The 27,958-nt window shown below is 44.5% G+C and overlaps 1 protein-coding gene across 2 annotated transcripts; it reads right to left on the minus strand.

Annotated features, from left to right (window-relative positions):
- Nucleotides 1-6,392: 6,392 nt before the first annotated feature.
- PRNP (prion protein (Kanno blood group)) lies at nt 6,393-22,279 on the minus strand. 2 transcript variants are annotated; one of them, XM_017878066.1, is made up of 2 exons: nt 21,861-22,279; nt 6,393-8,760 (listed from the first exon to the last, which is right to left on the minus strand). In XM_017878066.1, the coding sequence occupies exon 2, from the start codon at nt 8,748-8,750 to the stop codon at nt 8,010-8,012; it is 741 nt and encodes a 246-aa protein (XP_017733555.1). In that variant the 5' UTR covers nt 8,751-8,760; nt 21,861-22,279; the 3' UTR covers nt 6,393-8,009. The 2 variants fall into 2 exon arrangements, with proteins under 2 accessions (XP_017733555.1, XP_017733564.1); XM_017878075.1 differs by having other exon boundaries at nt 21,865-22,217.
- Between the last annotated feature and the right edge of the window lie 5,679 nt (nt 22,280-27,958).

The following is a 27,958-nucleotide window of genomic DNA, read 5'->3' on the forward strand; positions in this document are numbered from 1 at the left end:
ATATACATATATATATAAAATATATATATAAAATTATTACTATTATTATTATTTTTGAGACTGAGTCTCGCTGTGTTGCCCAGGCTGGAGTGCAGTGGTACGATCTTGGCTCACTGCAAGCTTTGCCTCCCGGGTTCATGCCATTTTCCTGCCTCAGCCTCTCGAGTAGCTGAGACTACAGGTGCCCACCACCACACCTGGCTAATTTTTTGTATTTTTAGTAGAGACGGGGTTTCACCATGTTAGCCAGGATGGTCTCAATCTCCTGACCTCGTGATCTGCCTGCCTCGGCCTCCCAAAGTGCTGGGATTACAGGCGTGAGCCACTGCGCCCGGCCATTGTTTTTTTTTTTTTTTTTTTTTTTTTTTTTTTTTTTTATAAAAAATGAGTATACTGCCAATCTGATTTTTCATTAAAATTATATTATGCACACTTCCTCATGTAATGCACAACTCTTTTAAAGCATGGCTTTTCATTGCTATGTAGCATTCTACACAGTTGCTGTGTAGCATTTAGTACTGTGATTAAATAAATTTAAATGTAGTTCACTATGTTTTCTGGTGTTTTTTTTGTTTTGTTTTGTTTTTTTCTTGAGACAGAGTCTCACTCTGTCACCTAGGCTGGAGTGCAGTGGCGTGATCCTGGCTCACTGCAGCCTCCACCTCCTGGGTTCAAGTGATTCTTCTGCCTCAGCCTCCCAAGTGGCTGGGACTACAGGCACACGCCACCACGCCCAGCTAATTTTTTTTTTTTTTAGTAGAGACGGGTTTCACCATATTGGCCAGGCTGGTCTCAAACTCCTGACCTCGTGATCTGCCCGCCTCGGCCTCCCAAAGTGCTGGGATTACAGGCATGAGCCACCGTGCCTGGCCACTGGTTTGGTTTTATAAAGATGGTATCTTGCTGTGCTGCACAGGCTGGAGTGCAGTGGTGCAATCACAGCTTGCTACAGCCTTGAACTCCTGGGCTTAAGCCATCCTCCCACCTCAGCCTCCCAAGCAGCCACCTCACCCACGCAGCCCCAGGCCACTATAATTTTTGAATTGATTGATGGATCACAGTGGCTCTGAGGGGTCAGATCTTAGAAGCTAGTGTTAGCAAATTCCCTGGTGGAAGCAAGGAGACTGTTTTCCTTTGACTGGTAGGATCCTAGAAATTTGAGTACGTGCTATAAGAAACTTCTGCAGTGCTGGCTACTTTCTGGAGGTTCATCAGAAAGGTGCTTGAAAACATGAGTGTATTTGGACTAATTGGATATGGGGCCCTGGGAAGAAGGTGAGGGGCAGCCATCCAAGGTGGTGAATTGACTGGGAGTCTCCCAATATTTAGTAGGGGAAGGACGGTGGGAGAGGTGTAAGAATCTAACATGACCAGTCCTGACCTGTGGAGAACTTAAAAGCACTTTTATGATTTGCAGACATTTGCGAAAACTAAGGACTTTATTGCCAAATCCTTCACTCTTTTCCCCTGGAAGTTTTGGAAGCAGAACTGCCTCTAACATTTACAGGGCCTAGAGGAAGACTCCAGAGGGAGGTCTCTGTCCCATGGCCCAGTCCCTTCTCTTCCTACTTGAATTCATCCTGTGCCTCCTGGGGGCCTCACGTTCATGGAAGTGGACTCCCAGCCTATGTGTCCAGGTTTCTTCTTAGCCCCAGACCCAAAGAGTGATGCCGTGGCTGCCTCTTGGGGATTGAGCTGTGTATTCTGGCGGTGTGGTCCACTTGTAGGAGAACAGACAGATAGGAGGACAACCGGGGCCCTGAGGCAGATAATTCCAACACTCTGGGCACCTGGAATGTGGTTTGGGAAGAGCGGGATGGTAGGCTCTGAGTGGAGGCCTGGAGGAGGACCCTGTAAAGTGCACAGTGAGGGCGGTGGCCCCAGTCCTGGGTCTGAGGTCTATGTGGAGAAGCCAGTGTCTCAGGCACAGGGAGCAGCACTGCCTGGGGCCACATAGGACAGGACAGGCCTCAAAGGCTAACCCCCTACCCCAGCTGGCCTGTCAAAGCTTCAGGAGATGATAGGCCAAGGAACAGCAGCTGTTGGAGCCAGCCCCAGCTCACCAGGGCAGGATGCTGGGGCTTCGCCCCTCAGGTCTTTGATTTTGGAGGGGGCTGCCCCTGAGAATTCCCCAGCATAATTTTGAGTTTCTTTTAAGTCTGAACATGAAACTACTACACACACCTTACATGTGCCAACTGGAGCCCCACAAGGCCCATATTCACCTTGGAGAAGCCACATAGGGCAAGACACAGTGGCACGTGCCTGCTATCTCAGCCACTTGGGAGGCTGAGATGGGAGGATCTCTTGAGCTCAGGAATTTGAGACCAGCCTGGGCAATATAGTGAGATCCTATCTCAAAAGAAAAAAAGAAAAGAGAAGCCACATAGGTGAAAAGGCTACCTTTCTAGTCCTTTTATCTTTGAAATATAGGCAATTTCTACAGAACAAGCAAGTCTGTTAAGGTTCAGGGAAATTGGGGATCCTGAGGGTGAAAATTTTGCAGCAGGGCGTTTGAGACTTCCTGAGAGAGAGCCCTTCCTCCCCTAGGAGCAGTCAACTATCTTTAGTTCTGAAATAAGCTCCTGTGCTGATTCTATTGTCTGGGTCCAGAATTGCGTGTGAGAGGCAGCACTGAGAGTTCAAACAAGGAAAGTGAAGACTCCCCTGCGGGGTCCTGAACCCCAGTGCTTCCCGAAGCTCTTGGCCAGGGTTAGAAGAGCTCTCCAGGATGACCTGGACCTCTAGGTCCTTGTTTCTCAGAGAGCGGTCCTTGCACCAGCAGTATTGCATCACCTGGAAGCTTCTAGAGCTGCAGAATCTCCAAGCCCACCTCAGAGCTACGGCCTCAGAACCCACATTTTAATATGCTCCTCAGGCGGTTCCTGTGTACATCTGAGTCTGAGAAGTGCTGTTCTCAAGTGACTGGGCACCATTTCCAAGTTTAACTAAATCTATCACTAAGGGTGGGCTTCAGGCCTCGGCTGTGCTTCACCATTTTCAGACAGCAGGAGTTAGTCACCTCCTTGCACCTCCATTGGCATTCACCCCTAGAGCTCCCAGCTCTCTCCTCCTCCCAGGCAGGATCCCCAGGCTCTTATTCACCCAGCAGGTGTCTGGTCTCCACAGCAGCTTTGTGAGTATTTCAAGGTTGGGGCGGCTTCTGCTTCTTTTGCATCTTCCTGCTGAGCAGTGGTTTCCATGTGTCCTCTCTGCACCAGCAGCATCAGTATCACCTGGGAATTTGTTAGAAATGCAAATTCTCAGGCCCCACCCTGGTACTAGGGAATCAGAAACTCTGGGGATAGGGTTCAGCCATCTGTGTTTAACAAGGCCTCCAGAGGTTTCTGATGCAGACTCCAGTGTGGGAAACCCCAGAGCCTTGCTACAATGCCAAGCACAGGACCGGCACAGCGTCACCCAGCAGCATGTTAGAAACACAGACCTCCAGTCACCACCTGCAGATTCAAGTGCACATTCAAGTTCCAGGAGCCTTGCTGCAGGCAGAGAAGGGTGGGGCAGTTCTACAGAAGTACAGGCAAGGCACGTGGACCAGCCGCAGCTTTCCTGAAGAACATGGGTGGGACTCAAAGGATGGAACAAATGATGGACATATGTGGTTATTAGTTCAGGATGAGCTGAGTCCTAGGGGAGGAGTTCCCTAGCCGGGAGGAAGTCACCTTTCTTGGGTGAAAATGAAGCACAGAATGCTTAGATCAGTAGGCAAGGTCAGGCTTTGCCTGGGGAAGCTCAGGTTCTGGCCGGGATTACGCTCCCCTCAGAGTGGGAAGCTGTACAGCCCCAGATTTCCCTCCAAAGACAGACCGCTTTTGGTCTTAACCCCAGATGGGGAGGGGGAAAAACAAAGGCAGTGCCTGGCTGTTCTCCGAAGAACGCTTTCTGGGGGATTGAACTCAATTATGCTTATGCTGGTCATTTTAAAATTTTTTTCTCTTCTCTTTTAGTAAAAATTCCTTTTGCGTAACTCACACAAGTTTGAAATAACAGAAGGAAAACATGAGGCCTGGGAAAGATACAGGTGGATATTATTCACTTTGGTCCTACAAATAGCTATGCTTTGAACATTTTAAGTCTCCCCAATTGACTTTTTGAGAAATTATTATAGACAGGTAAAGAAAAGTTTATTTTATTTTATTTTTTTTGAGACGGAGTTTCGCTCTTATTGCCAGGCTGGAGTGCAATGGCATGATCTTGGCTCATCGCAGCCTCTGCCTCCCGGTTTCAAGCGATTCTCCTGCCTCAGCCTCCTGAATAGCTGGGATTACACGCGTGTGCCACCACTCCCAGCTAATTTCTTGTATCTTTAGCAGGGACGGGGGTTTCCCTATGTTGGCCAGGCTGGTCTTGAACTCCTGACCTCAAGTGATCTGCCTGCCTCGGCCTCCCAAAGTGCAGGGATTACAGGCGTGAGCAACTGTGCCTGGCCGAGAATTGTATTTGTCATTCTGTTTTAGTAGTTTTGTGGGTGATGAGGTTTCAAGGAGTTGATTGGTATCTTTTCATCTTTGATACGAAGCTGATCCTCTGATCACTGCAAGAGGTTAACATTCTATTGTAAATTTTTAAAAACTTCCTATTTTCCTGATGCCTTGACATCCTACAAACAAGCAGTGGGCACCCTGTCCAGGTAACCAAGTGCCAGTGTAATAAGGCTGGTCCCTGCCACAAGTTCCACTTCTTGTCTTCTCCTGACTGTGACTTAGTGACATTGAAACACACCAGTGAGATACACCTGCACCTTGTGCTTGTGTCCTCCACCCTGGCTCCCAGTAAAGGCACTTGCCCAGCGGTTTTCTCTTTCTCTCTCATACATGCTGAGTTGCACCTAATCCCTGGGCACTCCTCCAATCCGGCCCCCTGCTTGGCATGGCATGCCTCCCTCTCTAGGACCTGTGAGTACAATAATTTCAAGTGCCCCTCCCCTAGAGTTTCCCTAGCCAGGCTGGAGTGATCCTTGAAGACCCCACCAGAGGCACTCTCCCATTTACAACACAGACATTTGCTAAGATATTGGCCTGTGATTTCAACCACTGTCACTTCTGATTGATTACCCCCTGCCTTTAGCAAATTAGCTGCAGAAGAAAACTTCAGCCAAGCATAACCAAGAGCATCACAGCGCTGGTGCGTCAAAACGTGTAGAAAATGAGTTGGAAGATTATGACAAATCAAAGTCACCTTTCAGATCAAAGGTGTTGAATCTGAAGAGACTGTGTCACTAGGGCTCACAGGACCTGAGACTATTTTAGGGCCTGATTTGGGGTGTATAAAGCAGGTACAGGTGACCCTTGAACACCACGGGTTGGAACTGAGTCCACGAGACACAGAACTTCTTCTGCCTCTGCCACCCACGAGACAGCAAGACCAACCCCTCCCCTTCCTCCTCAGCCTTCCTCAATGTGAGGATGATAAGGATGAAGACCTTTATGATGAACCACCTCCAGTCAGTGAATAGTAAAAATACTTTTCCTTCATCATTGTTTCAATAACATTTTCTCTAACTTACTCTATTGTGAGAATACAGTATGTGACATATGAAATATGTGTTAACCGACTGTTTACGTTATTGGTAAGGCTTCCTTCCAGCCACCAGCAGGCAATTAGTCTATTAGCAATTAAGTTTTAGGAGAGTTAAATGTTCTCTGCAGGCCGGGTGCGGTGGCTCATGCTGGTAATCCTCGCACTTTGGGTGGCTGAGGCGAGCGGATCACTTGAGGCCTAGTTTGATACCAGCCTGGCCAACATGGTGAAACCCCGTCTCTACTAAAAACACAAAAATTAGCCAGGCATGGTGGCAGGTGCCTGTAGTCCCAGCTACTCAGGAGGCTGAGGCAGGAGAATCGCCTGAACCCGGGAGGCGGAGGTTGCGGTGAGCCGAGATTGCACCACTGTACACCAGCCTGGGCGACAGAGCAAGACTCTTCTCAAAAAAAACAAAAAAAACAAAACAAAAAAAACAAAAAAAACTTCTATGCATATTTTTGACTGTGCAGCAGGTCAGTGCCTCTAATCCCTGTGTTGTTCAAGGGTCAACCGTTCTTTAGAGCTTGTTAATTTTCATTTTAATCAAGAAAATCTATTTCTAAATCCAGGACTGATAAAAGCTCCTAGGCTGTTCCTCCTGCTGCAATAGCACCTTTGCTGTTTACCGGTGCTAAGCCCACAGATACTTGTGGAGAAAATGCAAAAGCAGCAGAGATGAACTAGTAGGTGACAGGGAAGTGAGGACAAGGGCAGGAACAGGGGGAGGTGCATGAACCATCAGCCATCACTTGAGAAGGGAGAACTGAAAGTGCCACTTGGCTCAGATTAACCCCCAAAATGGTTCCCAGCACAGGGTGAGCACCAGGAAATACAACTGCAGACATGGGAGGTGGTGCTCATCTTCGCTCCTGTTTAATTTCAGTCAGGTATTAAATATTTATAAATTTTTTATACAACAAAACAAGAACATGCAAAGTTACAAATATAGAAAATATAAATTACATGCATATTTCAAAGACCTGTTAATGGTGTCCACTTTGGATTCTTATACAAAACGATTCAGTGCACATTGTAAGCCTAAGGACCACGCAAAAGGGTTTCCCACATATTAAGTATTCAGTACCTTACAAAAGTTAATGCATTAGACACTTCAGATGTTCAGATGTTAACTGCTCTAAACAAAACTCCTAAATCTGTCCTATGCAATATATATTTTATATACATATATATTTTTACATAGAATACTCACAAAGTGCAAGCCAATAATAACATTGCAGAAAAGTAATACATAATACATATCTGCTAGGTGACAATATCAAACAATTCAGGGAATAATTTTACTTTAATTAATGTTAACAGAATTTCTTTTACCACTTCAAATCAATCATATTTCTGTCATCTCCAACATAAGATATTTTTTAGATTGTCTCCCTATTCTTTGATTCAAAAGCCAATTACAGAAGCTATGAACTTGACCTAATTCTGGTTTTTGACAATTATAAGACAGAAATAAAGAAATGCAAGCAGTTCTTTTCTTTGCACGCTGACCATTTTCTTAATTACATCATCCTCTATGATGATGGTGCTTTCACAACTGCAGCTCTCCGGTATGTCAAAATCATTCTGGTTTCTAGGTAAATGGACAAAGGAGATTTGCCTTCAGTGTCTACAAGGCAATTTACTTTTCTGCTGCCTTAATTACCTATAGTTTAAAGAAAGGAATGCCACGCATAGGTCCTTTAAACAAAAATGGGAGGTTGCCTCCAACGGCACCATTCCCAAACATTAGATTTTAAGTTCCAGAAGCCTTTCAAATATGTTACAGTTATGTTCACTGTGAATATGTCCTCTAGCCAGAGGTTTAGTGTTGTACCGATATTTACTCTTGATGAACAGCTGCTGTGTAGCCCTTACTGTGAAAAGTAAAACATTGCCCCAGTTCTCTGTAGATACAGAGCTCATGCTCCAGTGGGCCAAGCCGGTGTCCCGAGAGCTAACAATTTCTAGGATTTTTTTTGAATGAGTATCATGCGGCCTCCTAACAAACTTGGCAGAAATGTTGCTGGGTTTTCTTAAAATGAAAAATATCTCTAAATAGCTATGAAATCTCTGCTAAGACAGGGCATTAGTATACTGAGCTCTAGCCACTGAAGGAGCCAGAGGTATCCAGGCAAAGGTATTTGAGACTGTTCTGAGATTTGTTTTAGCCTCAACCTGCTGTACTAAGTCCAAAAATAAATCCAGATTAACCAATGGTTATTTGCTGTTATACTTTTACTGGCCTGGCATTAGCAACGGCCCATGATGAACTCAATCAAAGGGGGCTTGACTAGCATCTCAGGTCTACTCTATATTTCCCAGTGCCCATCAGTGCCAAGGGTATTGATTAGCCTATCAGGGACAAAGAGAGAAGAATGAGACACCACCACTAAAAGGGCTGCAGATGGATACCCCCTCCCTCAACCTGGAAAAAGATTAGAAAGATGGTGAAAACGGGAAGACCTTCCTCATCCCACTATCAGGAAGATGAGGAAAGAAATCAGGAGGATCACAGGCGGGGAGGAGAAGAAGACCATGCTCGATCCTCTCTGATAATAGGCCTGTGATTCCTTCTCATACTGGGTGATACACATCTGCTCAACCACGCGCTCCATCATCTTAACGTCGGTCTCGGTGAAGTTCTCCCCTTTGGTGGTGGTGGTGACCGTGTGCTGCTTGATCGTGATATTGACGCAGTCGTGCACAAAGTTGTTCTGGTTGCTGTACTGATCCACGGGCCTGTAGTACACTTGGTTGGGGTAACGGTACATGTTTTCACGATAGTAACGGTCCTCATAGTCATTGCCAAAATGTATGAGGGGCCTGCTCATGGCACTTCCCAGCATGTAGCCGCCAAGGCCCCCCACCACTGCCCCAGCTGCTGCAGCACCAGCCATGTGCTTCATGCTGGTTTTTGGCTTACTGGGCTTGTTCCACTGACTGTGGGTGCCACCTCCTTGACCCCAGCCACCACCATGAGGCTGTCCCCAGCCGCCACCATGAGGCTGTCCCCAGCCACCACCATGAGGTTGCCCCCAGCCACCACCCCCACCCTGGGGTGGGTAGCGGTTGCCTCCAGGGCTGCCCTGCCCCGGGTATCGGCTGCCTCCAGTGTTCCATCCTCCAGGCTTCGGGCGCTTCTTGCAGAGGCCCAGGTCACTCCATGTGGCCACAAAGAGAACCAGCATCCAGCAGCCGAGGTTCGCCATGATGACTGTTCTGTAAAATGAAGAGGAGAATATCAGAGTCCCATATTTATGTTGAAACTACTAAATGTTTGGTGCATAACGAATGAGTGCATAGCAATGGCATCAGCTGCTCAAGTGAAACGCTGTTCCCGCCCTGTACTTCTCTGAAGCACTTAGGACAAAAGCAAAGGTAAGAAAAGCGTGAACACAACTCTTTCTCCTGCTCCAAGGACAAATCTGACCCTAAGTTATGGACTTGATGAATGAGTTTTAGTTCATTATTTAATATTTTATGAGCGATTTATTTTCTTCTAATTTTTGTACCAAAACAACAAACAAATCAAACATCCAGAATGACAGTTTATGACCCTTTGGAGAATGTACATTTTTCAAATTAAAAATCTCTTTTCAAATTAAAGATCTCATTTACCCTGGGTACTTAGCTCCCAGAGCAGAGACCTATGACAATAGTAAAATGATTGCTAAATAGTACCTGCTATACCCTAGGTCAAATCATAGGCTCCAAATCATCACTGTGTGCCATAAAACCTAAAATGGCATATACTGTAAATGGCATATACTGTAAATGGCATATACTGTAACACTGAAGTTAGTCTTGTCCTCAGTGCTGGGATGATCTGCAATTTTTTTCCCTCTCTCTTTCCCCTTTTTTATTTTTATTTTTTAAAAAAACAATACCTAGCTTGTTGAGATATAATTCACATACCATATAATCCACCATATACCATGTACAGTTCAATGGTTTTTAGGACATTTGATGAAATGTGCAACCATAACTGTTGTCAATTTTAGAACATTTTTGTGAACTCAGAAACCCCTTACCTTTAACTATCACCCAATTAGCTGCAAATTCTTTTAAAATTAGAAAATTATTTTCATCTCCTTCAGGGCTAATGACTGAATTGGATAATATTCGTAAAAAGAATTATCAAATAAATAAATTAACATCCTGTTTATGTTTCTACTAATATTATTGAAATGGGAAGTTTTGCCTTGATGGTCATAAGCAAATCAAAATATATTTGAAAGTTACAAGCAGAGTTGGTCATGCCAGTTAGGGTTTTTGGAGGCTCTTTTAGGTGGGGGTCTGTGGGGCAGGTTCTTTGCAGGCCTGCTTCCTTGATGTAGTTCCCATGATCTCATGAGGCCCAGCTCTTGGCCTCCCTGCTACTCACACACCCCAGGAAATCAAACTGGGGCACCATCCCCTCAGTCAGTAACGTTCAATCTAAAGGGCTTTTATGTCAGCACCTTCTCCATTCACTCCAATGGGTGACAAATCCAGCCAAAGCTCTAGAGTGACTGAATTTTCTCTCTCACAGCATACACTGGATCTATCAGCAAATCTCAGCAGCTCTACCTTGAAAATCAGTCCTAAGCACCTCAGCTTCTCACATTTTCCAACATGACCATCTTATTCGGTGCCTCCATCATTTCTCACCTGATTCCTTCAACAGCCTCCCAACCAGCCTACCTGCTCCTCCCCTGGCTGCCTTTGAGTGCTCTCCTCTTAATATGCGGGTCACATCGTGCCACTTCCCTTGTCCCTCAGTGAGGCTCCTTTGTACGCTGGATAAAACACAAGGTCGTGGCCATGCTGGCTGGGCCCCACGTGACCTGGTCCAGGCCTCCTACTGCCCCTCAAACCTGACAAGCACGTCCTGTCTCAGGGCTGTTGCCCTTGCTGTTCTCTGGGCCTAGAAGGCTTTTCTTCCAGCTACTCATGTGGCTCAAGTTTGCTCAGTGGGGCTCTTCCCATCACTCTACCTAAAATAGCACCCCCAGCCCACCCCCTTTCCCGGCTTCGTTATTCTCTGGAGCAGTTACAGCTACTTGAGATATTATGTTATTTATTGTGTGCTTATTGTTCATATTCTCCACGGAAGTACAGGCTCCTTGAGGGCGGGGTTTGGTTTTGTTCACAGCAATGTTCCTAGACACAGCACTTGACCCATAGACTTGCAAAATAAATGCTGGACAAATGAATGAGTGGGAAAACACATGTTATAAAGCATAAGGAATAATCAAACTAAATATTAAACATTTATAATGGATACACAAAGAGAACCATATTTATAAATGTACAAAATAGTATTTTTGACAATGGCCAGCTAATATTTTTAATTCAGTTAATCAAGTATTTATTTTATGTGCCAGCTACTCCAGTAGACTCTGGCTGGCTGGAGATATTACCTGAAATGGGCAAAATGGGAGAAAGAGGAGACTGCAGGGAATGACACTGAGTCGGGCTTTGAACGTGCCTCATTTAAAGCTGTAAGAGTTAAGGATCTATGAGCTCTTAGATACACCTGAACAGGCGAGGACATGGCATAGTGAGAGAAGCTCAGAGGAGAAGAACCAGGCACAGAAGGTGGGTGGGGCCAGACAACTCTGGAGTGGAGATGGGTGGTGAGAAAGGACACCGGCATGTCTGGAGGCCTATTCATCTAAGATATGCTCTGTCACGAGTCAGGTAGTGGCCTAGTCCTCTGGCATATTTCAAGATATCCTATTAAGTATATGGTAATAGTCAATACCTGTTTATTACTAAGAAGAACACTAAGAATACACTCAGAAACACAACAGGGACATCCATTGTCATGGGACTCAAGGTGCTGTCCAAGGCCATATGCAAAGAAGTAACAGGTGTAAGAATGGCAAGAAAAGTGCTCTGGCTGACAGTATTTGCAATTAGTGTGATCCTGCCCATAGAAAATCCAACAGAATAACAGGGGTAACATGAGAACCAACGCTAGAGTGCAAGGTTATGGGACTGAAGGTCAGCCTACAAAAATCAACAGCATTCCTCTATACTATTAATAACTGACCAGAAGAAAATATATTCAAAGTAACAACCAAACTGTAAAGTGTCTAGGAACTGACAACTAAGAAAAGACTTCCGATGGGCGAAAAATTTTAACTCTAATACAGAGAACATAGAAGATGATCTGAAAAAATGGAGAGGCATTCCATGGTCGTGATTGTAATAACTCAGTATTATAAAGATGTCCATTATCCTCAAATGTACTGGTAGTTTCATTTTTTTTTTTTTTTTTTTTTGGGTGGAGTTTTTTTTTTTTTGCCCAGGGGGGGGGGAAAGGGGAACATTTCAGGTATTTCTAACCTCCGCCTCCTGGGTTCAAGTGATTCTCCTGCCTCAGCCTCCCTAGTAGCTGGGATTACAGGCATGTGCCACCACACCCGGCTCATTTTCTATTTTTAGTAGAGACACGGTTTCTCCATGTTGGTCAGGCTGGTCTTGAACTCCCAACCTCAGGTGATCCACCCGCCTTGGCCTCCCAAAGTGCTGGGATTACAGGCATGAGCCACCATGCCCGGCCTGTACTGGTAGTTTCAATAAAATGCCAGTTAAAATTCCAGGTGGATTTTTTGAGAAGTTCAGTAAACTTATATGGGGAAGAAAATGTCCATGAATAACAAGGTCAACTTAAAACAAAAAAGGTGTAAAGAGGAGGGAATCTGCCAAAGCAGACAGGAAATCACTACAAAACCACAGTGATGAAGACTGGACGGTAAAACTCAGGAATAGATGGAGAGACCAAAGGAAACGGAAAAGCAAGTTGAGAGAGAAACCCACGTAGATACACTTTAGCAGGGACTTGATGTGTGCTGACGTGGGCACCACAAATCAATAAAGAAGGAAGGCTTCATGCTTCTGGGAAACAAGAAAAAGAAAACTAGATCCCTAACTACATACAAAAGTGAACTCTAGATGGATCCAAGACTTACATGTGAAAGGTACAAGTATGGCGCTAGAAGAGGAAAATATTGGCAAATATCTTTGTGACCTGAAGGACGAATGGGGGAAGAACTTTTTAAACAAAAAGCACAAACCATAAGGCAAATAATTGATGAATTTGATTACATCCTCAAAAACCTAAAGACGGAAATACCATTCGACCCAGCAATCCCATTACTAGGTATATACCCAGAGGAATATAAATCATTCTATTACAAAGACACGTACACGTATATGTTCATTGCAGCACTATCCACAATAGCAAAGACGTGGAATCAACCTAAATGCCCATCAATGATAGACTGGATAATGAAAATGTGGTACATATATGCCATCGAATACTATGCAGCCCCAGAAGAGAATGAGATCATGTTTTTTGCAGGGATGTGGATGGAACTGGAAGCCGTTATCCTTAGCAAACTGACACAGGAACAGAAAACCAAATTCTACATGTTCTCATTTATAAGTGGGAGCTAAATGATGAGAACACATGGACACATGGAGAGGAACAACACACACCAAGGCCTATCGGAGGGTTGGGGGAGGGAGAGGATCAGGAAAAATAACTAATGGGTACTAGGCTTAGTACCTGAGTGACGAAATTATCTGTATGACAAACCCCCATGACACAGGTTTACCTATGTAACCAACCTGCACTTGTGCCCTTGAACTTAAAAATGAAAAAAAATTAAAATTTAAAGATTCTTATTCAACACGATAAAGCTGACTCTGGACAAAGTTAATAGAAAGAATACACAATGGTAAAAGGGACTTAAAATCAACAGAGGATTCATTTCTAGAACTTGCAAGGAATTCTAACAGAGCAGTAAGAGACAGTAATTCCAACAGAAAAAATGGTCAAAAGATATAACTGATAATTTACCTAAGAGAGAAATCTAAAAGGATAGAAAAAGATAATCAAAATCATTAAGAATATAATAAAATGAAACAAAATGATATAACATTCATGCTTATCAGGATAGCACAAAAAATTTTTTTTAAGGAAGTTGAAAAATGTGAGGATTTGGAACCTACATGGCTATCAGAGGAACGTGGATAATACAACTGAATAGAAGAAGTGAAATAAAGTAAATGATTATTCAACTCAAAAAGAAGAAAACAGAAAACTTCAAAATAAACTGTCATAGTTATAAATTAATAATAGAGATGAAAATCAAATTTAATAAATAAAACCCAGAAAAATGTGGAATTTCTAAATAAAATTAAGAGTTATTTGAAAATGCAACACACACACACACACACACACACCCCACTAGAAAACAACTCTATAAGGGGAAATAGCCTTAGAGAATGCTTTAAAAGGATAATAAATTACTATATACAACTTTCCTTAATGAATAAAAATATTTCCGAAATGGACTGTCTTTCTGTTAAGATATAAATTATAAAAATCAACTTTAGAATTAATTCATTTAACAAATATTTATGGAATAACTAGTATGTGCCAGTTTCTTTTTGTTGTTGTTGTTTCTTTTCTGATAGAGATGGGGTCTTGCTATGCTGCCCAGGCTTGTCTCAAACTTCTGGGCTCAAGAGATCTTCCCGCCTTGGCCTCCCAAAGTGCTAAGATTACAGGTGTGAGTCACCATGCCCAATCAGTATGTGTCAGCTTAAAAAAAAATAGAAGACTAGAACTGACCAATAACCATAGAAGAAATGGAGAAAAAAAGCTGTCAAAAATTATACACTGTAATATAACACTTACAGTACCATAACCTTTTAAATTTTTTTAGACAGGGGCTCACCCAGGCCAAAGTATAGTGGCATGATCTCAGCTCTCTGCAACCTCCACCCAATGGGCTCAAGTGAACCTCCTGAGTAGCTGGGACCACAGGTATGTGCCACCAAGCTCGGTTATTTTTTTGTATTTTTAGTAGTGATGGGGTCTCGCCATGTTGCCCAGGCTGGTCTCGAACTCCTGGGTTCAACCAGTCTGCATGCCTCAGCCTCCCAAAGTGCTGGGATTATAAGTGTGAGCCACAGCTATATATAGGTGACCCACAACACATTATTGTGCCACCATGCCTGGCACAATAATTTACTGATTAGCTTAACACATACTTTAAGTGTCAGAATTCTAAGCGTCAAGAATTGTGCTAGGGGCTGAGGACACAGTTTGGAATAAGATACTTAGCTTGGTGGGCTTAAGAACCAAAAAGGAGATCAAATCTGTGGAGCCCCATGAGATAGTGGGAGGTGGACTGCTGAGACTAGGGAGGTGGTGAGGGTCAGATCATGAGGGCCTCATGGGCCATAGAGAGAAATGTCTATCTTCTTCTGAAAGCAGTGGGGAGCCATTAAAGGGTCTTAGTAGGACAGTAACATCATAAAATGGTTTTTTTTAAAGCTCACCTCAGGCCTATAATCCCAGCACTTTGGGAAGCTCAGACAGGAGGATTGCTTGAGCCTAGGAGTTCGAGACCAGCCTGGGCAACATGGCGAAAACCCATGTCCACAAAACATTTTTTTCTTAAATAGAAGAAAATTTAGTGGGACAAGAAAGGGAATGGAGAGGCCAGTTAAGAAACTACTGCAGGAAGATGGTGGCATGGCCTGGGATGGAGTCCATGCAGCTGGCAGGCTGTGAATAAATGAGACATATTTTACAGAAAGAGCCAGTAAGACTTGCTGGTTGAGTGGATGGAGGAGTGAGAGTTGCCCGGGTCTGGGGCTTCCATAAACCAGGGAGATGGCAGTGATGCCATCTACTGAAATAGGACAAACTGGTGGAGGGTCATGCTTGGGAAAGAAAACCAAGAGTTTCAGTATGGACATGTAAACTTTGCCACATATATGAGACATCCAAGTGGGAGTATCAATTCAGGCAATTGTTACAGGAATCTGTAACTCAGTAGAGATAAACATTTGGGCATCTTCACCTGAGATGCAGTATTTAAGCCAATGGGATAAAGGGCCAAGATTCAAATGCTAGTATGCAGGTGGGCACACTTAGCCACCCTGCCATGGTACCCTCCTCTCACACAGGTGCCAAAATCCAAAAAAATAGCACCCAACTTATTTTAACAGTTTAGTAAAAGAAGAATACATTATGACCAATATGGATTATTTTAGGAATACAAGACTGGTTGAAAATCAGGAACTCTATTAATAGGTTAGGAAGAAAAAAGGATTTTCTTCAGATGTTGAAAAGTTTTCAATGAAAATCAGTATCATTCCTAAATTTTGAAAATTTAAGCTATTTTAAAATGTTTCTATAGAACTGGAAGGATAGTCTCTTTCCATCATAAAGAAATGCTGTCACAAACACAAAGCCCAAAATATCACAATTTTAAGAGGAAAGGCATTCCCATTAATGTGGTGAACAATAATCTGTTGCTTTTATGCTATTAGGTTGTTCTATAAATTCATCTAGGTATAATTTTTTTACTTTGAAAATTCAGGAAAATCTCAAAAAATGTCTTAGAATAAATATGTGAGCTTAACAGGGTGGTAGTTTTTCAAATCAACAAATCAAAACTCAGTGAGTCCCTAAATCAGTTGTAGTTAAACATTTCATAGAGAAAAATATTCATCCACAATGGCAGTAAAAATTGAAAATATCTAGGATTTAACCTGAAAATAAATAGTAGGAAAGTTACAAAATTTTACTGAGACATAAAAGAAGACTGGAAAAAGAGAAAGACATACAACTTTTTTTGTTCTGAAAACCAGTATTGAAAGATACCAAGTCACCAGCAAATAATCCATAAAGTAAACACAATTTCAGTCAGCATTCAAAGGTAATTTTATAACCCCTTGTTTGCTTTGGATCTCTTAGATTTTTGGACATGTGATTTAGAAAGAAAATAAATAAGGAAGCATCAGACTTACACTTCACTTAAACCAAATGCATCTAAACAGACAAATACAGGACATTCCATCCAACAGCTGCAGAACACACATTCTTCTCAACAGCACATGGAGCATTCTCCAGGATAGATCATATGTTAGGCCATAAAACAAGTCTTAACAAACTTAATTAGACTGAAATCGTATCAAGTTTCTTTTCTAAGCATGATGATATAAAATTAGAAATTAGTAACAGGAGAAACCAGCATTATCCTGATGTCAAAGTCCCACAAAAATATACACGAAAATGGTAGTATAGGCCAATATCCCTGATGAACATAGGTGCAAAAATTCTTAACAAAATTCTAGCAAAGCAAATTCAACAGCTCATTGAAAAGATCATTTACTATGATAAAGTGGGACTCATCCCAGGGATGCAAGGACGGTTCAACATACACAAATCAATAAGTGTGATACATCACAGTAACAGAATGAGACAATAACCATACTATCATTTCAATAGATGCAGAAAAAGCGTGTGACAGAATTCAACATTCTTTCATGATAAAAACTCTCAATGAATTAGGTATAGAAGGATTGTACCTCAACACAATAAAGGCCACATATGACAAGGTCACAGCTAACATCATACTTAATGGTGAAAAATTGAGAGCTTTTCCTCTTAGATCTGAAATGAGACAAGGATGCCAACTTCACTGAATTTTAGGATTGTTTTTTCTATTTCTGTGAAGAATGTCATTGGTATTCTGATAGGGATTCTATTGAATCTGTAGACCACTTTGGGCAGTATGGACATTTTAACAATATTAATTATTCCCCCATGAGCACATTCTATCTTTCTATTTGTGTCTCCTTCAATTTCTTTCATCGGTGTTTTATAGTTTTCAGTGTAGAGATCTTTCACCTTCTTGGCTAAATTTATTCTGAAATATTTTATTTTGTAGCTGTTGTAAATGGAACTTTATCTTTATTTCTTTCCAGATAGTTCACTATTGGCATATAGAAACACTACTGAATTTTGTATGTTAATTTTGTATCCTGCAACTTTACTAAATTTATTAGTTCTAATGGTTTTCTGGTGGAGTCTTTATGGTTTTATAAGTATAAAATTATGTCATCTCCAAATAGGAGCAATTTAACTTTTTCCTTTCAAATTTGGATGTTCTTTATTTCCTTCTCTTGTCTAACCGTCCTGGCTAGAACTTCCAGTACCATATGTTGAATAGAACTGGTGTGTGTGAGCATTCTTGTCTTGTTTCGGATCTTAGAGGAAAAGCTCTCTTTCTAATTTTGTACACAGTACATATAATCTTATCTATCAAATTAAAAAATAAATAAATTTGAAAAAGAATTCAAAAGGGATTTTAAAAGACATTATGAAACTATACTCAAAACTCAAAAGACTGAAGAAAACTTTTAATGAGAAGATAATCCAGGGTGCACTTGACCTGCCAGGTGTCAGAGTGCAAAGCTACAATAAGATCACATGGCACTGATGCATGAGCAGAATGGCAAAACAATGGAACTAGAGAGAGGGTACAAAAACATCCATAAATTACCCCATTCATCTTATTCCCATTTATAGATGGGGAGTGAGAGTCAGAGCTGGTAAGAACTTATCCCAAGGTTGTAACAGCCCAAGGTATTGGAGCTGAGATCCAAATATAGCCACCAAAGCCTTCCAGCCCATATAACACATTACAACTTGAAGCTTAATTAGTTACATTGGGAAGGGGCAAATGTCCAACAGTCCCCCACCTTCACCCCATAGTGTCCCTTGTCTTTTCTGAGCTAAGTAAATTCCCTTATTATATTTTAATTTTTTTGAGGTCCATAAAGAACTTGATGTAAGCTGAAAAAAAATTTTGCACAAAAATTGGGGGTAGCGGTTTCTCACTGGCACCCAGAGGCCACAAACTGAATAGAGCAAAGGGTCCCCAACCTGGTCCATCATCAAAATTACCTGGGGAGCTTTTAAAAAACAACATTGCTGGAACCCATCCCAAGCCAGTCAGAGAGTGCCTAGCGATGGGAGACAGGCTTTGGGAATCTGTAAAAGCTTCTCAGGGAATTGGCACCCGCGATCAGGCTTCAGGGCTAGGTCTCAGGGGTCTAATCTTCAACATTTATAATGCTTTTCATTGAAGGGTTACTTCCCTTAAAGTGATCACACAATACTGTAACAGTTTAAGTAGAATGCAGTTGGAGAAAAAGGACTGGTTAGCACATTGAGAAAAAAAATTCTCCCAGCCGTGAGAATTGCTGCACACACAATTCACTTATTTTATAATGCTGTAGCCATCACTGGGTTAGATATAGACATGTTTTGAATGTTTAATATGCAGCAGTTCACAGCGGATATAGTTGCCTTGGAAGAAGAAATAAGATCTGAAAAGGGAGAATGGACAAAGTAAGTTAAAACTGAAGTTTAGAGAATCTTTTACCTTGGGTTGGCCAGTTGGTTGAGAGCCATGTTCAGGGTCAATGTGGTGCAGAAACTTCTGTTATGTTATTATTGTTATTTCATGATATTATTTTTAAAATGGCTGCACCCTTACATAATTCAGAATAATTCTAAAAATCTGTGGCCATTTCTCTGCAAAATTAAACTGATTTTACAAGAAATGATGATGCAGTGAGGTGTGAGTTACACAGATGGACCCAAGTGGCCTCTGGATCAAGAGCCTGTGATCACAGCCTTTCCTGACCCTCATTTTCTGTGACAGTTGGTGACTTTCAACCTGTCTTTCCTAAGACCACAGAGGTTCTGCAGGATATGTACAATCTGTTGTGGCTCAGCTAAACTAGATTTGTGCCTCCAGGAAGACAGAAAGCTTAGACATGGCTGAAATTGTTCAGTTTTGAAAAATATTCAGGAGTCCTTAAAAACAACGACAGCAAAAAACTAGAACTGATAAATGAATCTAAGAACTGATTCTTAAAAAAAACCCAATATACAAATTACTAAATCATTAATCAACTAAAACATGGAACAATATTTGAAAAAGGAAACAAGGTTGGCTAAAAATCTTTTATTATAAGTAGCAAATATAACAATCTCTCCTTTCTCTTACACACAGAAAACGGTGGGTCCATTTCATTTAAAAAATTAAAACCTGTTGAACTATTTTTTAAATGTCCTTATTTAGTGACAGCAATATATTCACCAAAAGAAAATTAAGATCACCTATAATTTCAATGAAAACGTCCATTTTCTGTGCTTTTCTTTCAGATTTTTCACATATGCGTTCACGTTAGAGTAAGCAGGTGCAGTTTAGTAACCCACTTTTTTACTTACCAGTTTTCCCCCACATATCACAGGCTCCAAAATCATGATTTTTGATGGTTACGTAATGTTTATTTCAGTTTATCTGTCATAATTTTCTTAGCTACTGCCCTGGTGTTATACATTTAGACTGTTTTCCAGCTGTTCTAATTTTAGATCATTCTGCTGGGAATATGTGCCTGTTTTTTTTTGGTTTGTTTCTTCCATTGCAGGTAAATTCTCAGGAGTGGGGTTTCTAGGTCACAGCTTCCAACTTCTTAATGCATCACCAGATTGCTTTACAAAAGGTTTGTACTGGTTCAAAATGCCCCAAATAACGCATACATACAGACGCAGAAAGTAGCTATCATTTCCTCCGTTCTATGAATGAACAAAAGGAGGATCAGGAAATTAGGTAGCCTGTCCAAAGTCACCAAATTGACTGTAGAACCATCTTTGTGACCTCAAAGCCCTGCCACCTCCCCGGACACTTGAAAATGCCAAGTTTTGGGCAACCTTCCAGTAAGGGTTGCTGTTACTATTCATTATTTTTGTTATTTTAATAAATGTAAAATGATAACCCAAACATGCTCTAATTTGCATTTTATTGTGTAAATTATTCATCATTTTGTCATTTATCTATTATAATCTTAATATTTTCCTTTCAGTGTGGAAGATTTGTGTTAGATACAAATAACATACAAATCACATCCTACCTCTCTCTGCCTGCTTTTCCCCTTACTGGTTAGCTTTTTTTCACTGTAAGACCTTCTCAGTGCTTGTGTAAGTAAAACTGCTTCTTTCCACTGGTGATTTTTTCCTCTCTTCTACAAATCTAAGAGCGTCGTTGATTTTTTCAGAGGTTTAACATATTCACCCAATTTCCTGTTCTTATGTTTTGACAATTATATTTGTAAAAATTCTTAATCCTTTTCTACCAGGAGTTTTTCCTAAGGAAACGGGAAACATCTCAAATGTTCTGCCTATGGGGAACTACTAATTAAACCGTGATGATCTAAGAACAAGAAAATAACGCAGCCATGAAGATTCTCAGCATTATGGCAGTGAAACTGCACTGTGTTGTGTGAGAATCTGGAGGCTAGGAAACAAAAACAGGGAGCTGTGGCTTTGCGATGGCGAAGATGGATGTGACGGTGGTGGAATTACGAGGTTAAAAAAAAAAATCTATTTCCTACAGCCACTACAAAGAGAAGAGCAAAAAATTCCTTTAAAAGTACAGTAAACATGGATTTCTCCCCATTGTTTAATAACGAAACGCGAAGGCGCCTGCTGCACAGGTGGAGAGGCCGGTGACTCAAGGGTCGTCATTCGAGGCTGGTTGTTCCTTGGAGCCCCCCATGACCAGTGTTCTCCCTCCAGGGGTCTGGGAGGAATACGACTGGTCAAGCTGGGGTCCGCCGTCGCACCTGGGGCCAGGCCGCAGACCTGCAGCTCCTCTCTCCCCGCCACGGGCCAACAGAGGGTGGGGCCTCCCTGGACCCCGCCCCCGCCGAGGCCCGAGGCCCCGCCCCCGCCCGCCCGCGTGGGCCCCTTCCTCAGGCGGTGGCGGCGGTGGCTACGGCCGCACGGCTGCGGCCTCCCTCGGAGAAGCTCCGGTCGCGAGGATGAAGGGCGGGGCCGCCTCCCGGGAGGAGCGCTGCGGCTGCGGCGGGAGGGACCGAGGCGCCCCGGAACTCCCCCGGCTGGCGTCCCTCTTTCCATCCCCCCAAGCACCCTCTGGGCATCGCGGAAGCGCCAGGCCTTGCCGAGGGGCGTCCCGGGCCCCGATCCCGGCCTCCGAGGGGCGGCCAACGGGCGGAGAGCGCGAGCCCCGCGGCCCCCAGGCGCCCCTCCTCGCCCCGCGCCCTGCGGAGCCCGCTGGCCGCCCTCCCGGAGTTCCCTGGCCGCCGGCGATCGCCCGCTGGGCCGGACCCACAAAGGGGCTGAGACACCCCGGCGCCACCGACTTCCCTACCGGGGCTCCGCCAGCTCCCCCAGCCCCCACGCGGAGTAAAGGGAGCTTTCCTAACCTGAAAAGTGAAGCCGAGCCGCCTCACCCGAGCCGAGACCAGCGCACCCGGGCAGGCCCCAGACGCGTCACGCGCCCGCGGGGCAGCCCCCGGCCCCTCCTCACTGGGGTTCGGACCCTGCCCGGCCGGGCATCCTTGTGCCTGGGACCCGAGGCCCGGGGTCCTCACTCGGCCCCCGCAGCTCCCCTACCCCCGCCCGAGTTTCCCCCACCCCGGGTGTTTACCTGCCTCGGTCGTGAGGAGAGGAGAAGCTCGCCGCGCCGCGGCTGTCAGCGACTGGCGCGGAGGGCAGGCGACGCTCGGAGCCGAGGGGGAGGGACGCGGGGCGGGGAAGGGAGGCGGCGGCGCTCGCGGGCGGAGGTCGGCGCAGGGACCAATTGTAGCGCGGCCCGGCGCACACTCGGTGCCCACGGCGGGCGGCCGGCAGAGGTTTAAGTTAAAGGGTGCAGCGCTGCCACGCAGGGCCGGGAATGAGTCACCAGAAAAAACGAGTTGAGATTCGCTTGAACACTTGCATCAGTTGATACCGCCTGCGGGTGCCATCGCTCCCTGACGTGGCTCATTGACTGTAAAAATCATCTTTAATTGGAAATTCGGCCCAAAGCTCCAGCTCCCCGTTACGTAATAGAGAGCTCGAGAAAATGAAAGTCTCGGGAATGAGGAAGAAATTTCTGGAACTTTTGCAACCAGAAATTTCTAAAGAGGAAAACAAAAATTTTGCTTTCTCTGGATTGAGATTAATATTTATGAATTTTCACATAAACTCTTTAATTTTGAGGCGTAGAAAGGACACTGACCATCACCTGTTCCTTCGTTCATTCACTTTCTACTCCTTATTCTAGGCAAGAGGTTATTTAGGTGGTGATATTAACAAATGAGAAAATGCACTCTGTTTAAAACCCCTCTTTGCACATTACCTGAGATATAGTCTATGAAACAGGGTGGTGTGTTCTTGCCCAGGATTCCTGCTGACAACTTAGAGAAAGGTTTGTCTCATTTTAAAGGAGGGCGAGGGATGAAGTGATAGAAGGACAGGAGTTAGAGGGAGGGGGATTTTATAAATTATAACCCAAATTGGACAATTTTAGGAGTGAAATGGGCATAAACTAGGCCTGCCCTGGGGAAAATAGGACATCTAGTCTCCTCTTTTGGGTGAGAGGTTTAGGAAGCATGTAAGGAAAGAGATTTAAGAATGTTGACAGCCAGGTGCAGTGGCTCAGGCCTGTAATCCCAGCACTTTGAGAGGCCAACGCAGGAAGATCGCTTGAGCTCAGGAGTTTAAGACCAAAGTGGGCAACATAGTGAGACCCCATTTCTACAAAAAAATTTTAAAAATTAGCTCTGAACAGTGGCACAGGCCTGTAGTCTCAGCTACTGGGGAGGCTGAGGTGGGAAGGTTGCTTGAGCTCAGGAGGTAGAGGCTGCAGTGAGCTGTAATCGTGCCACTCACTGCACTCCAGCCTGGGCCACCGGGCTACAGACCAAGACCCTGTCTCACTCTCTCTTAAAAAAAAAAAAAAAAAAAGCTGAGGCTCCATTGCTCCATTGTAAACATATTTGCATTAAATATTTGCATCTCAGGACCAATCACTGTCACTCAAGTTGCAGGGGAGGAGGGACAAATGGTGAGAAACAGGAGAAGCCAGGAGAATGCACAGAGGAGAGCTGCTGTAAACAGTGCCTGGGCCATGTTTATGTGAGTGTGGGTGAGCACTTGAAAGGTCTGCTGGGAAAGGGCAACGGGAGGCCTGGAAAGTGCTGCCTTTGGAGGGAGCTGACTCAGTGCAACAGGGAGGACTGGATTGCGGCCAGTTAGAATGAACACTAGGCAGCGAGGCCGTTTTACAACCTATCAGTCTTATGTAATGCTTAGGTTGACATTGCCTTCAGAGCCTTACCTCCTTTCCTCAGAGTTGGCTCACTGGGAGATGAACTTGGCAGGCAGCACAGCATCTCTTGAGTCTCCTAGAGGCTCAGGGGCTGCAGGGAGGACAGAATCGGGTGGGAGGATGGAGCTGGGGTGGGGCTGGAAGTGGGTGACCAGATCAGCCTAGGCAAGGGGCTGGCTGCCCACTGGTAGAAGGTGCTCTGTGAAGCTTGATTCCAGGACGCTAAAATCCATCTTTTCCCCAAAAGAATCGTGTGTTCTGGTGGACTGCTTTCCTCCCATCAGGAAAGGGCTCAAATGGCCTGGGATTTCTTGGAGGGGAAGAATTAGGGAACCAAAGGGGATTGCCTTATGACCTATTCTGGTTATCACTGATGTGCTGCAAATACCCCACAACTTAGGTGGTTTAAACCAACTACCATTTTATTATGCCAATGGATTGTTTAAGCCAGGGAGCTAGACAGGCACAGTGGGAACTTGATTCTGCCCCATTATGTTTGGGGTGTCAGTTGAGAAGACTCTAAGTCTAGGGGTGCCTTGATAGCTGGGAGTTGCAGTCATCTGAAGCCTATGCACTTGCCTGAGTGGCACCTGGGCTGGGAGGACTTGAAGATCAGACGTGCTGACTGTGGTGCCTACCTGTGGCTTCTCTGTGTGGCCTGGTTTCCTCATGGCCTGGTGGTCTCGGCTTGGATGGACTTCTTGGAGTCTTGGCTCAGGACTCCAAGTGTGAGAGTTTCAGCAAACAAGAAGCTGCAATGCCACTTCCCAGCTGGACTCGGAAGTCATGTAGCGTCACTTCCACTGTATGCTGTTGACATAATAGTTATATAGCCCCCTTGCTGGGTGCAGTGGCTCATACCTGCAGTCCCAGCACTTTGGGAGGCCAAGGTTGGTGGATCACCTGATGTCAGGAGTTCAAGATCAGCCTGGGCAACATGGTGAAACCCCACCTCTATTAAAAATACAAAAATTAGCCAGGCATGGTGGCGTGCGCCTGTAATCCCAGCTACTCAGGAGGCTGAGGCAGAAGAATCGCTTGAACCTGGGAGGTGGAGGTTGCAGTGAGCCAGGATGGCACCATTGCACTTCAGCCTGGGCAACAGAGCGAGACTCTGTCTCAAAAAAAAAAAAAAAGTCTTATAGCCCCAGATTCAAGGACAGAGGACACAGAGCCCCTCCTCAACGGGAGGAATATCAAAGACCTTGTTGCCGTTTTTAAAAGCTGCCACAATGGGGTTGATGGTCTGGCCTATGGATTCTTAGGAGTTTTCATTGACCTCATGAACCACCCCAAGGGTGGACAACCCACAGGAAGTGGCTATTCAAATGGCCCTGCATAATTTGTCATTCCAGACTCACTCCCATTGCCTCTCCCCTGACCACAACCACCCATATCTCACTATAAACAGTGAAGGTCATTTTCCGGACTGAGTGGGGAGTGGGGTGTAGGGTTTGTCCTTGGAGGTCAAACCCTATTGTGTTTGCGCACGGAGCCCTATTGTGCTGAGGTTCACAGCACCATCAAATCACTCTTTGGAAGTCTCCTTTCCCATCTTCTGTGCCCTGGCTGAAAGTGATTTGTCCACATCATATAGATCCTCCTCAGCAAGTAACGAGAAGCTAAAGAAGTTAGACTCTGAATTCATCTTATCACAACAGAAGAATTATTTCCTCCACTTTATTGAGCACCTAGTGTGAATTAAATAGTTATAGTCTCTGACCTCAGACCTCAGAGAGGATATAGGAAGCCATACAGAAAGTGACCATAGGGCCTGATGGCCCATGACAGATGTTTGGGTTTTAATAATTAAATATGATAGGAAGCCCTTGAAGATTTAAGAAGGGGAATGATGCGACATGATTTACCTTCTTCTTTTTTTTTTTTTTTTTTTTTTTAGACAGGGTCTTACTCTGTTGCCCAGGCTGGAGTGCCGTGGGATGATCTCAGCTCACTACAACCTCTGCCTCCTGGGCTTAAGCTATCCTCTTACCTCAGCCTCCCTAGTAGCTGGGACCACAGGTGTGAGCCACCATGCCTGGCTAATTTTTGTATTTGTTTTAGAGACAGGGTCCTGCTGTGTTGTCCAGGTTGGTCTCAAACTCCTGAGCTCAAGCAATCCAGTTATCTCAGCCTCCCAAAGTGCTGGGATCACAGGCGTGAGCCACCATGCTTAGCCTGATTTACCTTCTTAAAAGTCCACTCTGGTTGTTTTGTGGGCATGAGCAGTACCTGGGTGGAGACTTTTGCAGTGGACTGGGGAGAGAAAATTGTGGCTTGGCCTATAGTGGTAATAGAGGACAGATTCATGACAATTTAGAGATAGACCCACTAGATGTACTATTGCTAATGAGGTAAGGAGTTGGGGAAAAGGAGGACTCATGGATGACTTAAGTTTTTTAATAAACAACTGGGGGAATGGTGGAGCTATTTTCTTAAATGGAAAAAAATGGATGGCGACCAGATTTTAGAGGGAACATCTGGAGTTCCTTCCTTCCATTTGGACATGTTGAATTTGAGATGGCTGTGTAATCCCCAGATGGGTGCTGAAGATACACATTTAGAAGTTGTCAGCATATAGATGATTTTCAGTCACGGGCTTAGATGACATCATCATGGGAGAAAATGTAGCCAGAGAAAAGAAAGGAATCAGGACTTCATCATGAGGAATGCCGACAGTTTCGGATTAGTCCTTCTCAATCTCTAGTGTGCATCACCTGGAAGGCTTGGCTGAAACAGATTGCTGCCTCGCCCCTCCCTGCCCAGAGATTTGATTCAGCAGGTCTGGGATTGGGGTCCAGGAACCTACATTTCTAACAAGTTCCTAGGTGATGCTGATGCTGATGCTGCTGGTCCAGAGACCACACTTTGAACCAGAGGAAGAGACTGAGAAGGGACAGCCAGTGAAGTAGGAGGGTCCTGGAAGCTGAGAGGAGGGTGTTTTGAGAAGGCAGAGCCAGCTATTGAGAGGCCAAGTCATGTGAAGACAGGGGAGTGCTCACTGGATTTGGTGACATGGAGGTTTTTGGGGACTTGAGGAGAGCAGTTTCAATGGACTGGTGGGAGCTGAAGCAAATTGAAGAGGGAATGGAAGGTGAGGGAGTAGCGACGACACTTCTGAGTTGTGGGGAGCAGAGGATTGGACAGGAGCTGGAGGAGAGGATGGACGTTAGAGAGGGTGTTTTGAACTCCAATACTGGAGGGTCCTCTTCGGGTCGGAGTACATTCAGTGGCATATTTATGTCCTCACAGACCTCGTTTCTTCCCTCTTTCCACTCTGCCCTACCCAAGCTGGTGATGACGGCTGTAGCAATTTGAGGCATCACATGGCATAGCACTTCAGACAGAGGAAGAAAACAGCTAGCCTGTTTATGTGGTCTTCTCTTAGGCGTGAGGAATGTTTTCTCTAAAGATGTGAATCATGAATTTAAAGAGAAGCTATTGCACTGTTGCTGCACAGAGTGGTTCCTGTCACCCCTCCCTTTAAAAGCATTCAGTGCTTCCTTAATGGCTAGATTTCAATGCCTGCAGTTCAAGTTTACGGTCAAGGTCTCTGTGAAACATTTCTAATGATGCCTCTTTCTCTCTCTTTCTCTTTGCATCTTCCTGGGCGGAAGTGCTGCAGGACCGCTTGTCCTCTTTTAATTGCCTTGCTGAAGGTCCACTTAAGTAGTTCTCTCAGCCCTGAATTTCTTGACCCTACTTCTCTTCTGTGGAGTTCTGGCTCTGATGCGTCCTTTTCTTTGAAATCCTTCCATATATTCTCATCAGAAGTCAGCTGCCTTCCTTCTAGCTCCAGTAGCAACTGGCTTGTATCATCCAGTCCCATTCTAAACTGCTTTATTATTTAAAAGTTTATTATTGGCCGGGTGCAGTGGCTCACGCCTATAATCCCAGCACTTTGGGAGGCTGAAGCGGGTGGATCACCTGAGGTCAAGAGTTCGAGACCAGCCTGGCCAACATGGTGAAACCCTGTCTCTACTAAAAATACAAAAATTAGCTGGGCATGGTGGTACGCACCTGTAATCCCAGCTGCTTGGGAGGCTGAGGCAGGAGAATCACTTGAACCCAGGAGGCAGAGGTTGCAGTGAGCCAACACTGTGCCACTGCACTCCGGCCTGGGCGACAGAGCAAGACTCCATCTCAAAAAAAAATTGTTGGCCAGGCGCGGTGGCTCAAGCCTGTAATCCCAGCACTTTGGGAGGCCGAGACGGGTGGATCACGAGGTCAGGAGATCGAGACCATCCTGGCTAACACGGTGAAACCCCGTCTCTACTAAAAATACAAAAACTAGCCGGACGAGGTGGCGGGCGCCTGTAGTCCCAGCTACTCGGGAGGCTGAGGCAGGAGAATGGCGTAAACCTGGGAGGCGGAGCTTGCAGTGAGCTGAGATCCGGCCACTGCACTCCAGCCCGGGCGACAGAGCAAGACTC

The sequence above is a fragment of the Rhinopithecus bieti genome, unplaced genomic scaffold (assembly GCF_001698545.2).
Source record: "Rhinopithecus bieti isolate Rb0 unplaced genomic scaffold, ASM169854v2 scaffold_65, whole genome shotgun sequence".
NCBI classification, from domain to species: Eukaryota; Metazoa; Chordata; class Mammalia; order Primates; family Cercopithecidae; genus Rhinopithecus; species Rhinopithecus bieti.

Bases quoted from the DNA above. Each gene is read 5' to 3' on its own strand.
- PRNP (XM_017878066.1), bottom strand. From the start codon at position 8,750: ATGGCGAACCTCGGCTGCTGGATGCTGGTTCTCTTTGTGGCCACATGG.